The following is a 15527-nucleotide window of genomic DNA, read 5'->3' as shown; positions in this document are numbered from 1 at the left end:
AGAGCAAGAGATTACAGGGAAGGAACCCTAAGTAGTCTGAACCCCTTCACTCAGCCCCCCTTAAATTTCAAGTTACAACACTATGATTTAAAAGACACTGGGATGCACATTATGTTCACAGATATTTTATTCTGGGCTGGTAAAGAACATGTACCTTAAGCATTAGGAACTTCACCAAAAGAAACAAAAAAAGAATAGAAAGCTAAAACCTGGTACTCAGTCAGCTCAGTAAATGAGCATTCAGAACACACCACCTGCAAATCCCCTGGCTGAAATGAACTTAATCAACCAGTTGTCCTCCTTCCCTACCTGAAAGAGGCAAACCGTGTAAGCGCATGAAAGATTTAGCAGTCTCGATTAGGCATGCTCTGAAGTGCAATGTGAACGCTAACAAAAGGGAAAACCCATCTCTTACTGCTTTTCGAGAGTAAGCCTATTCACTTTCCTGCGATGCTGTCAGCTAGCAGGAGAAAGGGCCGTTGTGAGACGCATGCGGCTATTCCCCCCGCAGACCCCGGCGGCCTTATCCGCCGATTTGTACTTCTTTGGGATGCTCCCACCGAACACAAACTGCACCCCCAGCCGCCTTTCCCGCCGCCCCTGCCAGGCTGCCTCCCGAGGGCGAGGTGAACCGGAGGGCGGGCACCAGGGCTGCAGCTGCAGGACCGGCCTGCGCGGAGCCTGAGGGGAAGCCGGGATAAAACCCCCCGGGGGCCGAGGCGGGAAGCGCCGCATCTAAAGTGGTTACGGGCGGGAGTGCGATGCGGAGACCGGGGAAGAGCGGTGCCGGCGCCGCACAGGGGTGTGAAGGGGTATGAAAGGCTGCTGCCGGCCGGACACCGCCCGCCACCTCCCACCTCCCCGCTTTCCCTCCGGGCAGGGGCGGGGAGGGGGCTCCCGGCTCGCTGCCTCAGCCGCCGATTGCTCTGGCCTGGCAGAGCCCTGCCGTCCACCGCATGGCCCTTCCGCGGGGGCGCTCGGCCGGCCACTGCTCGCGCCTGCTCTCCCGGGGTGCTGAGGGCGCGGCGGGGCCGCCGCCGGGTGCTGGAGCAGGAGGGCTGCGGCCGCCGCCTCCTCCCTCGCTGACGCAGGGGGCGGTGGGGCCGGGGAGGCGGGGAAGGGAGGGGCGGGGAGGGAGGGGGGAGGGAGGAGGGAGGGATGGAGCCGCTCCGAGGCGCGCTCTGAGGCGAAGCGGAGCGAGGCGCGGCCGGGGTGCAGCGGCGGGAGCGCGACGGTGCCTCCTCGTCCCCCCTCCCTCAGTATGGAGGCGCCCCCCGCAGCGGCGGGCGAGCCGGCGGTCTGGGCGGCGGAGGCGTTCTCGGAGCCGGAGCTGGGTTCGGAGGAGCTGGATGCGGCGGCGGGAGGCGTGCTGGACCGCGTCCTGCTGGAGTCGGTCTGCCAGCAACAGGGATGGGTCCGCGTCTATGGTAAGGGGAGCCGGGGGGGCGGTCCCGCGCCCCACGCAGGGCCGGGCGGGGGGGGGCGGGCCGGCTCGGGCCCGTTGCCGGCTGCGGCGGCAGGTTGGAAGTGAGGAGCGGCGGAAAACTTCCTGGCCCTAACTTCCTTCTGCTTTCCTTTATCCCTGCTGCCGAAGCTCCCAGTTCCTCGAGTCTTCTTTAACACCCCCACACTCCCCCGCCCTTTTCCCGGCTGCAGGAACCCCGCGTTCAGCCGCCCCCCGCGGCTTGCCGTGGGCCGCCCCAGCCCTGCTGACGTGCAGGGTGGCCCCGCTTTGAGGCTGCCCGGGCCCGCACCCGCGGGGGATGCCGCGGTGTCACAGGCGGGGAGCCGCGTCTCAGCCTTTTGTGTCGCCGGGAGTCAAGTACAGGATGCGAGTGCACGCTTGCCGCCTGCCAGCCCCGGCTCTGATTAGTATTAATGAGGTACTAAAGGCCTGGGAGGTGCTGATACGGCGGGTCCCGTCGCCCCAGACTTGCTGGTGTGTGTTAAATTGGCACCTTTATTATTTATAAAAGGGATGCTAAAATCTTTCACAGTCTGGCCAGTGTACAGGACCCGATGTTGTTTCCCCTTCTTTCTGAAACTCCCTGGTATGTAACCTTTTAAAATTAGTTTGATTTATGTGACCGGGCCTCTGGTTTGTTTAGGCTCCCAACTGAAATGCAGTCAGACTTAATCTCTCGATCAGCACCTAAATAATGGAAATTCTGTTTTATCTTTTCCTTGTCTTTTCCTCTTGTTTGTCTTGGTAATCTGACAATAATTACTCCCATGGTTCAGAGTGAAGATCATTGTAGACAGTATCTTGTTTTGCCTCCTGTAACAAATTTGATGGTCCATCCTCCAAAAGGCAGCGGTTGTGGTGTTAGCACGTGCAGTTACTATGTTACTATTATCTAATACTGTGGGCAACCTGTGAAAACCCATTTTCTTTTATTGGTACTTTTTTACATCAGATCCTGTCATGCTGCTGGTTCTCCCTGTCGCCTTCCTTCCCTGCCCTGAACCCCAAGGAGATTCTTCAGATTTCCCCTGACCTGTAAAACTAGAAGCAAATGTGCTCTGTTACCCATAGCACTGATCTGTTACTGGCTGCAGTATTCCTGAAACAGAAAGGTGGCATAAATAAGTTATCTACAAGAACTCTGCTGGATTTCTTGGCTGAAGGCGGGTTAATTGTTGTGAGTACCACCAGTGCTAGCCTTTGCACGTATCAAATGAGGAAGATCAGGCTGCAGGTTTTCTGGAGAGCAGAGTCTGTTCAAAGACCTTTGTGTTTATTTTGGAAACTTGAAAAGCTGGTGCACTGGGATGAGTTTGTCTGTCTACTTTCTGCCTGGTGCATCAATGAGCAAAGTTGTACTTAACACAATTAATTGTAATAGAAGTTTGGGATTTTTAGTAGTTTCCGCTGTGTCTAGCTTGCCTGCTTCTTGCGTGGCTTGCTTATGTGACTCGGCCTAATGCTGCTATAAAATGCAACCTTCTAAAAAAAAATGTATCTCTGCTGTTGTCAGGGAGAGCTCCAAAGAGAGCAGGTTGCCTCCAAAATAGTTGTTTGTTTAGAATACTTTCCAAAGGTAAAATGAGAATGTACTTAAGAAGAGGATGTCTGGCACCAGCCTATCTGATTGCTACCCAAGGATGTATCTTGTATAAGTGGAAGCAGGAATGTGGTTTCAAAATAAGCCACAGTGAAAAGCACTGCTTGTTGATAAAGTTGTGTGTTGTGATGTGTTTGTAGCCTGACACTAACGTGTAGATAAAGGAAAAAATTTCCTGTGACAGAGCAGCTAGCTCACAGGCTATAAAAATCAGCATAGACTTCAAGCAGGTAAAAATACGTCTCGTAGCCCAAGGACAATAACTAATTATTCCTAGTCTGTGTTTAAAAACAAATCATTATCTCTCTTCCTCAGAAAGAATCTGATGTCTTCTCTCCTTCCCAATGAAATTGCAATTGTATTAGCTGGTATTTGTTTATATCCTCCTGATTATTAGCCTTTTTTTCTTCCATGAACACATCTGGAGAAGTTTGAGGACAATGAATCAAGCTGAATCTGTGCCATGTTTGTGCCCAACTAAATATGGGTTACAAACCTATGAGTGACAAGTGTTATTTATAGGATTAAAAGTAAAGCCTTGCACAGTTGTTTGAGGAACCACAGCAGCATGGTGAAAGAAAACAGGAGCAGAAGGCTTAGCGTTATTGTCTGTATTGTCTGATAAACAATGAGTACACTAACACTAATTATTTCACCATGAATGACTGGGGGAGGGAAGGACTATCTAGCACATGAGAAGTGGAGAAGCATTTTCTAGCAGGGTAAGAAATGCAGCTTTTGATGTCATGGCATTTCTTTTCCACACGTCTTTATGAACACGGATCATTGTGTTGGGGAGTTGTTCCAAACGAAAGATGACTGAAAAGTGTCTTGAGTAGTGGACACTTACTTTAAAGAAAAGAAGCTCAGAAGCTGCTTGAAGATGACTGCTTATTACTGTAAATCTCTGTTTTGCAATGGGGTGCTGTCCACTTTGTCTCTATCCAAGGAGGTAATTACTGGCATGAAGGAGCTGGTCTGGCTATAGAGCCTATAAAACTATGTCTGTAAGCACAGAGAAAAGAATTTAGTAGTAAAGTACCATCATTACTGGTCTGTGTGGCTTGCCAGCAGTATGACAGTGATGTGAATACAGTAGGACTTTACAATGTCTGGGATGTGATTTCAGTGTGACACTGAGGTCTTGTCTGACTTCACTATGAGATCTAAATCATAGTCTGGCTATTTTTGCATTTCCTGCGTTAGCTGCAGTAGTTCAAGTGTAGATTTTTCATTCTGGTTTGTCAGCTTCTGGTTGAGTGAATTAGCAAGGATGTTATCAAACCATGGAAATACGATTTCCTTACCAAAGGACAAAGTTTGTAGCACAAGTGGTTTCCTCTAACCTGATGTTTGAATAGTGAACGGGAACAGCAAATTTGCTTGTTGGAGCAATAGGTTTAATTGCTCGTGAAACACAAATCATGTGAGTGTTGTTGGATGATATTTCCAAGAACTGGTTTTGACACACAATTAATGTTTCTGTGAAATGTGTATCAACATGTGTTCTGGATAATGGTTTCCTTTCAGACTTGTGTATGTGTAATGGGTAGAAGGGAAGAGGTGTCTTGCCTGGATTAAGGCTATAATTTTTTTATCCTCTGCACAAGAGATAACTGACTGACATTTGAAAGCATCCACCAGTGTTTCAAGGTCTCTTTCTCTGCTCTTTGAAACAGATTTTGGGAGGAGGCGGCAGTGGAATAACTGAATTTATAGCATTCTCCGTGCTAAGTGTGAAAATGGAGCAATTATATTGCCTGATGTAGCTGACTGAACATCCATGGATTTTGCAGTAGTGAATTGCAAAGCTAGCATTGCAGCATTGGTGTTAAATGTTGCATATGATGGGGTTAGAATCGGATTTTGCCTGACTTACAGTGTGTGTCTAAACAGGTTGTAAACTTCTGTTAAGTGCTTGTCAAATTAATTTCTAATGTGCTTGCTTTAAGCTCACTGCCTGTGCTCATGCGCTATTTTAAAACAGGAGTTGCTGAAGTATGTAGAAAATAGCAGGGGGAAGAGTCTGTTCTTGAATGTTCATCCTGCGAATAGACATTGTTGCTCTGGGGTGTTATCTGGACTAGGAAATGTCTTTCTCTTTTAGCAGTGGTGCCAAAAGATGATAGTAGCTGTACAAACTGGCGTGCAGATCGGACATGGACATTTTCATCGCCTTGTCCTCTAATCCTGCGGCAGGTCTGGAGGCATTCCTCACTGCCAAAATAAGCCTCCTCACCCCCATCCTCCTGACAGAGAGAAGGCTCTTCAAATACAGGCTTGAATGGCTCCATGCTTTTTCATGGAAATCTATCTACAGACAGAGCTTCGCTGGCTCTGGCTCCAGAAAAAGCCCTAGACCTTGTGTAACCAAACAGAAATGGCTCTTGGCTGCCTTAAACCTGAGTTTCAGGCTTTTAAGTATTGACCCTCAGAAAATATTAGACTCATGCTCAGGACTGAAGCCATGGTAATGTACAGTGTCACATGGAGATTAAAAAATAGTTGTGGCTCAAGCACTGAAAAGAAGCATTTCCTAATCATGTGAAATTCAGTTCAAAAACCTAATTTATGTGAATTATCCATTCCAGCAATCCATTGTCTACCTTGCTCAGCTCTTCTATCAATGACTCCAACTCTGTTCTTCGGGTTTTCTGGTTCTTTATAGCCTGCCTTACTATGGTTTTATAAGTAGCTTGATACCTAGTGATTTTGGTTGGTTTATGGTGGGTTTGTTTTGTTGGGTTTTTTTTGTTTAGTTGGTTGGTTGGTTGGGTTTTTTCTTACCTGGGTCTACTGTTTTCAGTTGTACCTAAAAATGCAAAAATTATCCATTTCCAAAGCATCTCGCCTTGGATGAGCACCAGCAGTCATTGGTAGCACCTTGTCGTTGTCTTCAAATCCTCTCCTTTCAGCCATGCTTATGCTGCTGGCCAGCTCTTTCCGAGGTGTCCATGCGAGGATGGTGAGCGTGAGCCACGATTCTCCCTGGGGGGGCAGTGTCACTTCCCCGGAGCCCAGCCCGGCCTCCACCCGAGCCGGTGGAGATCCCACCAGGTGGCGGCATCTTCATTGCGGTGGTGCAGGAGCTGCTGAGACCTCCCGGTGCTGCCCGAACCAGACTGGCGGATATTGGATAGCGTCCTCACCACTTGGCAACATTATCGCCCATCGCCAGAAGCTCAATTAAAAAGTAATCTGGAGGCTTTATAACAAGGGTTAGGTAGGAAGAGTGTATTTAATCTAAAAACTGAAAAAAAACTGATAAGTTGAAATGGTGAAACAATCTGATAGTTGAGAGGCAGCTGTTATAGCAGTAGAGGGTTTTCTTCTCATTGAGATGTATGTAGATAGTGTAGCTGAACAGGGTTTTGTATACTGCTGCGTTTATGAGTGTGTACAGAGCTGCGATTCCTTGTAGGAGACTGTTTGCTGTTATGAAGAGCTAACTTAACAGGAGATAAGCTGGAGATGTGGATGAGACCCTTGAAAGCTGAGAGGAAGCTGAAGAGCTGCACAGCCTGTCTATGCAGACAGACTTGTATTGGCAAGTAGAGGTCAGTGTTCATGAGCATTTCTTTCCCTTCTGATCAATAGGCTTATTTTTAACTTGCCTAGAAACTTGGTGCAAAAGCAGGCTTGGAAGATAAACCTTGTTGGGCCAGGAAATGTCATTTCCTGTATATTTGGACAAAGACTCCTACCGTGATATCTGACCTTATCATGGCCTTCAGGTACCACTGCAGCGTAAGGTACGAATGTTAAATAATGAAGGCATAAAGTTTTTTTCATTTTGTTGAGGTGATAAATAATGATTTCAGGTTGGTGCCCCATTGTAAAATAAAAACCTTAATAAAAAATAAGGTTCTAAGTCACTGCATTTATTACAGATTAAAAATGGGCAACTCTGCTGTGGACAGATACTGCTTCCCTTGATATTCCAGGGAGTTTCAAAAGATATGACTGAAGTGCTCTTACAAGTGATCTGCTCATACCTGCTGTATGACAGCCCCTCTGATAGCTCTTCTTGAAAGCAGGGAATTGTTACAAGTGTGAATTATGGGTCCTCTGTGCTACTGCAGCTATTGAATCTCTGCTAACTTTCTTGTGTATTTGCAGTAGTGATTTGGAGTGCAGCTGAGGGCTGCATATAGCCTGTTTTCTTCTTGGTTGCTTTACTCCCAAATTTTATTGCAGAATTATCCCTTTGACATTAAAACTGCTTGCCCTTCTTCTTTTTAAGGAACATTGATGTTAATTTATACATAAATTGTTTATGTACACTTTTTTAGCTAGGCTTTTTCAGCTGGCTGTGTTGTTGCAAATGTTGCCTAGGTTACTAATTTATTAAGTCACTTAAATATTTGGAGGCATCAACAATACTAGAGTGTGTTCGGGAAAATGAGGATGACATTATTTTAAAACACCAGTTTCCTGACTCCTGTATTTCAGTCACACGATTCATCTCTGGCCGAGCATTTTCATGTGGTGCTGTTTCCTATTTTTAAACAATAGGAGAAAAAGGGAAGATAAGAGAAGCGTAACTGTGACCCATTGACTTACCATGAGATCATGAGTTCCTTTCAACTGATATTTATAGATTTTTATAAAAAATAGCTGATATTTCAGCGTTTTCTGGCATAAATACCTTTTTAGCCTCAAGGTCATGGAGTTAAGCTGTCGTCTGAATTCTTTCAAAATCCCCTGTAGAGTCACATAGTAATCATGGAAATACAATTTGTACCTGCAAAGAAAGTAACCAAGTGGAAAAAAAAAAACAAAACCCAAACCAAAAAACCTGCATTTTGGTTTGTCAAGTTCTCACAAAGTCCTCTGTGTGTTTTGACACCCCTCTCCCCCCCAACACACACACCTCCCCATCCTTCCCTGCCCAGATCTCAGAAAGCCTTTATAAAAGTGATCAGGAGGGAATAACATGTGTTAATTCTCTTTAATGAGGTTTCAAAAGGTCACAAAACTGTAGAAAGGCTCTTCTCCAAGAATCAGAATTATTTTTAATTATAAAGCAAGTTGGAGTAGTGTAATGAGCTCTTGGAGGTGAAGGGGGTCTTTGCACTTAAGTAAACATGAAACCAAGTCCTGGATTCAGATCCTGTATTATCTAAAGGGATTTTTATATATAAAAATATATATAATATATATAATAAATGTGTGTGTATTTATTTTTTTTTTCAGCTGGAAATACCCTCTTTAAAAAAATAGCTCTTATATTGCAAGCACTGGCAGGCACTTAGTTAAACACATTAATTCTGCAAACTGTGGGAAAACGACACCCATTTCAGCAGATGTGCAATGCTTCTGGTGTAGATTTGCATAAGAATGCGTATGCTTCTCTGTTAGTTGTTGGCTTGATTAAAACTTGTAGGCACCTTTTTGCTTCCTGTAGTGCTAGGTCTGCATTCTTGGACATTAGTGGCTTAACTGAAAATACTCAGCTTTTTATGTGTTAAGATAATTTTATTTACACACTATTGCACTGTGAATGTGCTTGGTGACTTACAGTCAGGCTGCTTTGCTTGCCTTTTGGAATCTGTAGTGTAGACCAGAGAAGAAAGGAAATAACAAAGATGAAAAATGGTAAATGTATTTAGAAGTGGATGGAGAATTACAAGATAGAGTACAAGAAGATGGGACAGGATTGTGTGTATTCAGTCGTTGCTTCTAAGGATGTGTGGAAGTGGAATTCAGTACTGTGGTGAGAGGAAGAGAAGTGTTCAGGAGCCTGTGACTAAAAATGATCACCCATCTTTCAGAGTTAATTCCTCCCAGTGTTAGGCCTTCATGTAACAGTCCAAAACATTCAGTAGAATCTCTTTACATTGGTCCCTTTCCTAATCTGGATAGTGTGAAAAAAGCAAAGAAAATTCTTTCAGATAGGCTATAGATACTGTAGCATTAATTCTGAGAGAGCTTTATGTACTCTAGTAGCAGGGAATTTAAGCGGGGTACTAAGAGGCAGGATATTGGAAAAGAGGATGAGAACTTGGAATTTGACATGTTTTGTGACAAGGAGAGAGAAACTAACTAGGAAACAACATTTTGTGTAGATTTTATCCACATGTGACAAATATATGCCCACCACAATGATCCAGACCTTCGGGAGAAGACATTTTGTGTCAGGAGTGTTTTTAGGGTTGTTTTGGCATGAAGGGATTAAAGACAATTTAGTAGTATTCTAGACAAAGCTTAATGCTTGAGGAATGCAGGTCTGGAGATGTGCTGCCCCTTCTCTTCTGCTAGCGATGGTTTTGTATAGGACTGGTAGCCAGCAGAGCACTTTTGTGTTGGCCAGCACTGGAGAGAGCATTATCTTGCCGGATGAGAAGTTGTTTGCACTGCCTGCATGCAGCACCTCTAGCTTTGTCATTTTATCAGTTGCAAGGTATTTAGTGGTGTGGAAATGAGAAAGGAAGGGAGGAAGTATTCTTGTTAGGCAGCAGGGGTGTGCGGGGTTATGAGCACTGAGCCAACTTGCACCTCTGACAGCTTCAAGCTCTCTTGTGAGGGGACTGATGTTCCACAGGTCTAGAATAGCAGTGTTTGTGTTTAGGCTGAATAAATTGGAAAGCCTAGATATTTGTCATATCAATTTTTTTTTTTATTTTTTATATCCTTTACAGAAGACTTTAAAGTGACTATGCGGAATCTATCAATGTAACTGCATTTTTCTCCTTAGGAAACACATCTACTTTTGCCAGTCAGGGTTTGGAGTAAATACAGATGAGATTGGTACTTCTGGAGGGACTTTTTTTCCATGGTCTTTCCATACTCTTGCATGGCAGATAGAGTTAAAAGCCTGCTTGCTTTCTTCAGTTTCTCATTACTTGAGTCACTGGATTGGCTTGAGATAAGGGGAGGTAATTCACACCCTCATTTAGCTGACTCTTTAGTGCACTGATACCGGTCTCAACAAGATAGGGTACAGATGCTGTGCTAGTCAGCACAATGTGTAGCATGGGGGTTTGAGCAAAATGTGTGGAAAGCAGCTGTGGCTGGGAGGGTGAAATCCAGTCCTTAAACGTCATTAGGGAATGAAATGATCACTTTGCTTCTGTTTTGCATACCATTTTGACATGACAAATGGTGACTGCTTTCCTGTCCATTGGGGTAAAAGAAGCATTGGTTTCACTTACTTGCACCATTCATTGCCTTGCTGGGCGAGTGCATCCAAATCATTAACGGTTTTATTTGAAAGTGCTGCTGTGAAGGTGAACAAGGCACAAGTAGGTCAGATAACTTCCCCAAGGACATACAAGAAACTTGGCAACGGAGCTCAGATCTCCTGAGACATCTGCTGTGCTTCGCTTGCATACTTTGAGTTTCACTGCTTCACGTTTGGGATACCTTTAAGGCTGCTACTTTACTTGGATCCTCTTGTGACTATTAATAATCCTCTCAAATACCCTATTAGCTGTCAGATCTGTAGGTCAGTGGGGCAAGATGCTCTCAGAGGGGAACTGTCATTAAGGTAGTTATGTCTTTACTCCAACCCTGAAAAGAAAAACCCCCAAAACCAAAGGTAAAGTTTTGTTGACCTTCAAAGTGTAATAAACTTGTCTCATTACAGTGACAGTAGGTTGGACTGCTAGTATGAAGGGGTTTGAATAGCTGGCACCAGTTGACTTCTCGGAATTTGTGGACAGTGCCAGGTATTTGGCTATATCGTTATCTCCAAGTAGGTAGCTCTTCACTGTAGACTGGGGGAGGAAAATATAACCCAGATTGAAAGTGGAAAACCACAGAGCAGTGATTAAACCACATGAATCTCTAACATCCTTTCTATGGCATTTGAGACCCTGTGCCACTCTGTAACATGGGTTTGTTGGCTTTGCCAGTAGTTGACTGATCCGTAGCAGTTTTCCATATTAGTTAGTACTTTATCTTGATGTGCAGGCATACAGTGTGTTCCAGGCACTAGGAAAGAAGAGACAAAAAGCTTCCTGAGAAGATGTTTATTTACATTATGAGGTTATACCTCAGGCTGTACAGACAAGCTGCTGCTTTTGCTGCGTTTCCTAGCTTGAGTATACTGGAACATGTACATCATGCACCAAAAGCACAGTGCTCACCCTTGCTAGGAAATCATTAGACTTCCTCTTCAAATAAATCTGAGCACTGGCTGTTTTGAGGTACACTTTTGTAATTATTTTCCTTTTTGGTTTTTTTTCCCTCTTTTTTTTTTTTTTCCCTCAGGATGATGGGTAGTTGATAGGTCTCCTGGAAAATAAGATAACAGGAAAAAGAATGGTATTACCAAAAGAGAAATAGAGAGCTATGGCAAAAGGATATGGTGTGTAAAATAATAATAAAAAAATCAACATCTTTTTAAACCTGATTGAAGAAGGTTTATCTTCTAGATGGTATACGCTTATGGGGTCTCTTTCTCTCTTGCTCCTTGGCAGCACTTGCTTGGGATGTCAGTAAGGTGTGGGGTGATTGATTACACTGTTGGATGAATTTCATGGGGTTCTTCCTTAACTCCTTCCATTAGCTAAGGCCTTGCCCACTGAAGTTTTCAAGCTAAACTTGGAGTTTTATGTCCCATATAGAAAAGTAGCAAAGTAGTTTTATGGTCTTGCCATAAATATTTATGTCAGTTTTCTTTCACGCACCCTTGGCTGGTGACTCCTCTGCTGAAAGAAACCCCTGCAGTTCTTCACATCAAGATCTGTAAGTCATGGCAGAGCAGTGTGAACTGAAGCCATTTCAAAGTCAACTATCCTTATTTTGATACCAGTCATTGCTAATGTCTGAATTTATAACCATTAAAACATTATAACCATTAAATCAAATTAAGGAAGAAAGAAGCTTTTTTTTTTTTTTTGTCAGCCTAGACAAGTTTTGTAGACGGAAGTTCAGCATTTTCCGCTCTGAGGTTTTTTGTTGTGTTTTTCTTTTTTCTTTTTTTTTGTGGGGGTGGGGAGGGGGGGATAGGGGGATGGGGAGGGTGGAACTGACTTGCTAATAGGAAAGTCAGGAATGTTAAGTAAACAGCCTCTGTTCACCAAAATGATGAATGTGTAGGAGAAAGGATGGATAATAAGAAGGAAACAAATATTTTTCATTCCAACCCAGTGCTGTAAAGGGGGACTTTGCATGCTGTAAAAATGAAAATATGTCTGAAGCTTTGGTGGAAAAAAAAATAAATTGAGAGGAATGCAGTCATAATAGTTAAATTGCTAAATTGTGTGAAAAGGCATTAATCTTCCCTGTACTGGCACAGCTTGCTTTCTGCTATTTCCTTGTCAGAATGCATTGCTTTTTCTGTGCTAAAAAATAGGAAAGGGTGAAAATAGGAAACTCTGAAAATGAAGTGTGGCTTTTAATGATATATATATGTTTTGTGCAAGAGTAACATTTACCTGAAGCCTTGTGTCTCAAGGTTATCTGGATCCTGATTTCACTGGGGTGTTAGGCCAGTTATCTCAAATTGTACATTTTGGTGATTTGGGTTTAATAGCTTATTGCACTTTTTACCAGATGCTTGGAAGGAGAAGGCAGGCAGTCCTGTATAATTTTCACATATAGGAGCCAGTAAGCAACTGAATTATCCATGAGCAACTAGGAGGAGGTTATCTCCTTAGTCTTATATTCCAATTTGGACATTTTTTAATAATATGTATTACAAGCCCTGCCTGTATGAAGAATTTGAAGTGCAGTAGCTGTTATTATCAGGAGACAGTAACTGTTTTCCTTGTAATGGTCTGACTTTCTTCTTGGAATGGGTTTGAAAGCAGATCAGCCTAGGACACAGCAAGCGCTTTATTAGGAGTTAAGGTAGTTTCCCATATGAGTGGGTAGGTGTTCCTATAAACAGGTGCCAAGAATTAAATTGACCTACTTCTTCCCTGCTGAGAAGCTACTTGTTGTGGATTACATTAGCTTTGATGTTTCACTAACATTTTAGGAGAAAAGGTGAGTGGACTGATGGATTCTAATTTTCTGTGTGTTCAGGATGACAACCTTGGATAGCTGGCTCTGCAGGATTAGCAGAGGTATCCACTGCTGTCCAGGTCATGAGACCTCTTGGTGACGTATCTGTTTAGCTGTAGAACGTAACTGCTGCATCTCTTTACAGATCAGTCTGTACCTAGATGGCTCTAAGGTAACTTTGACATGAGTCTTAAATAAAAACTGTGGTGAGATGGTGATGTTGATATCCGAAAACATGTATCTTTGCTGTCAAGACTGCTATTTTTGTTGATGGAGTTTAGAAGGGTTATCATAAGTTCAGTCTAAAAAAAATTACACAATTATGTTTAAAACTTTGTAAGAGACTTACAAAAGAAAAGCTGTAGTATATCACTTACTGTGTACTTGTATTTCATCCGTGAAATGGGTTACTAGTTGAAATGTTCTAGCTGTACTTTTGATGTCCATTTATAATAACCATTCAATTCTATAGCTGACATAGTATCCCTCCCTGTTTTGTTTTCAGACTTCATTGATGTGGCTTCTTGGTGACCTACTTTCACCACTTTAAGGTTGCTTTTTTAATTCCTTTCCAAAAGGAAGTGCCTTCCATGAGAAACATTGGAAGCTCACTAGCCAGTTTCTAATACTGGTAGGTAGAAACTTGGACCTGAGTGGCCTTCCACTTACTCCCAGGGTAGATGACGCCACTGATTCTAAGGTACTTTCCTTACTAAACTCTGTTGCTAATAATTTTGAGACCCTGGAGGTGGGTGTTTGGAGAATGAGGGAAGGAAATGCCTGTATTTCCTTGGAGCTCTCATTACTCGTGACTGAATTGGTTGGCCCTGTGACTTTAAGGGCATTGCGTTGGCCTCTTGTCCTTAAAAGGGGCCAGCCATAAATCATGTGCTTATTACTTAAGCACTTGCACAGCTGGAGGAAGGAACATCCCAATTCTTACTCTTTTACTCATTCTGGGGTATTCTTCCTTTGCATTGCTCTTTCTGGTTTTTGGGTTTTGTTTTTCTTCTGTAATTTCCACTGGAGGTGATTCAGTTCAAGGCTTAGCTATATCTTTCTTCCATCAGTGGTGCTTTTGCTTTTTATCTGGGGCAGGAGGTATGTGCTTACTTATTTGCCGGGCCACTTAAAAACCGGTTAATGTGATGCAGATGTGCAGTTTTCAGCAGATACGTATCATTTAGCCAAGTTTTATGGAGGGATTAATACCTCAAGGTATTACATATTGCTGGAAAAAAATAGTTCACTTCTGTAATTTCACACAGTGGACATAGCTCACCATTTATAATTATAAGACTTGCTGCTTCCCCCCCTGCACCATTTCACTCGGGTGTCATTTTGGTGTAAACACTGGTTACCCGAAAGAAAAAATCTACAGTAGTCATTTTCCTGGAACCTTGATGGCTTTTTAGTTTCCAGCAAAAAGTAGCCAGATCAATTTTTTCTTTGGTGTGTGTTATAAAAGGAGCATGCAGTTAATTGTAACTGTGGTTGTTGCTTGGAACAGCAAAGAAAACCATGAGGGAAACAGTCTTTGTGTGTGTAAATGTCGACGGAATTTCAGCAAAGGTGACGCCCAACTCCCATTATGATCTGGAAATGAGCTTGTCTTCTCTCCACTGGTTTTGGGTATGCAGTGTCCCTAACCCTCTTAGGAAAACCTTTAGCAGAAGATGAATGAACACTTTAAATTAGGAAGAAATGTTCACCACTGATGCACTTGAGGAGAAAGTTCTTGTAGTCAACTGTTGCAAGTAGGAATCCTCACTTCCCTTCCTTGTTGCCTTGTATCATTTTTAAGTGGACATGGGCATGTGTCTTGGTATGAATGTGAGGTGGAGGTATGCTTGTAGGTGTGCTGGAAGAGTCTGAGGGGCTAAAAATACAGCTAGAAGCAGCTGCATTTGAGTCACTTGCCTCAAAAGGCAAACCTAGGGCCACTGGACTATCACCAGGGCTCTGAGGTTAAATTAACTGCATGTGATTGGTGAAAAAATGAAGAATTCGGCAAATGGTGTGAATGCCAGCTGCAGTTTGGTGGCAAGCTGTGCTACCCAGTAGATTGCTGGATAGGCCAGCTATTTCTCCACATTCCTTGCCAGCAGGATAATGGCTGAGAGGGTGGTGGTGCTGTTTCTGTTGGAAGCAAGCTCAGTACAAAGGCCATATGAGTCCAGAAGCATGGCATGTAAAAGCTTTTAGTGGTTTGAAGTTTTTAGGATGTTTTTTACTGTGGTTGCAATACCCAGTAGGGCAGGTGGCACCCATGAGGGAAAGCTACTAAGGCTTATACTTTATTTTTTTAATCCCACCTTTCATCAGCAGATAGGAAACAATGAATGCAAATCTATTCCACAACACGTGCAGATATATTTTGTTGCTTGAAAGCCGAGCAGGAGCTCTGATGAATTATTAGCATCCAATTCCAGAGCTCTGACAATCTGCAATCTCCTTAATATTCTGCCGAGCTATTGTGGGTATTATCCCTCTGCATTTTTTTTCCTT

The 15527-nt window shown here is 43.5% G+C and overlaps 1 protein-coding gene across 2 annotated transcripts in view; it reads left to right on the top strand.

The window, feature by feature from the left end:
* Positions 1-1154: 1154 nt before the first annotated feature.
* The window catches only part of RASAL2 (RAS protein activator like 2), a 183485-nt gene continuing 169112 nt past the window's right edge, over positions 1155-15527 (top strand). For both annotated transcript variants that reach the window (XM_061345621.1, XM_061345619.1), the window contains exon 1: positions 1155-1427. In XM_061345621.1, the coding sequence (XP_061201605.1) occupies positions 1262-1427 (166 nt within the window). In that variant the 5' untranslated portion in view covers positions 1155-1261. The remainder of the gene's footprint in view (positions 1428-15527) is intronic.

Source organism: Neopsephotus bourkii, unplaced genomic scaffold (assembly GCF_033783945.1).
Source record: "Neopsephotus bourkii isolate Nb327-2 ecotype Australia unplaced genomic scaffold, CSIRO-AGI_Nbou_v1 NB_234, whole genome shotgun sequence".
In the NCBI taxonomy this organism is placed as follows: Eukaryota; Metazoa; Chordata; class Aves; order Psittaciformes; family Psittacidae; genus Neopsephotus; species Neopsephotus bourkii.
This window is presented reverse-complemented; position numbering and strand designations above follow the sequence as displayed.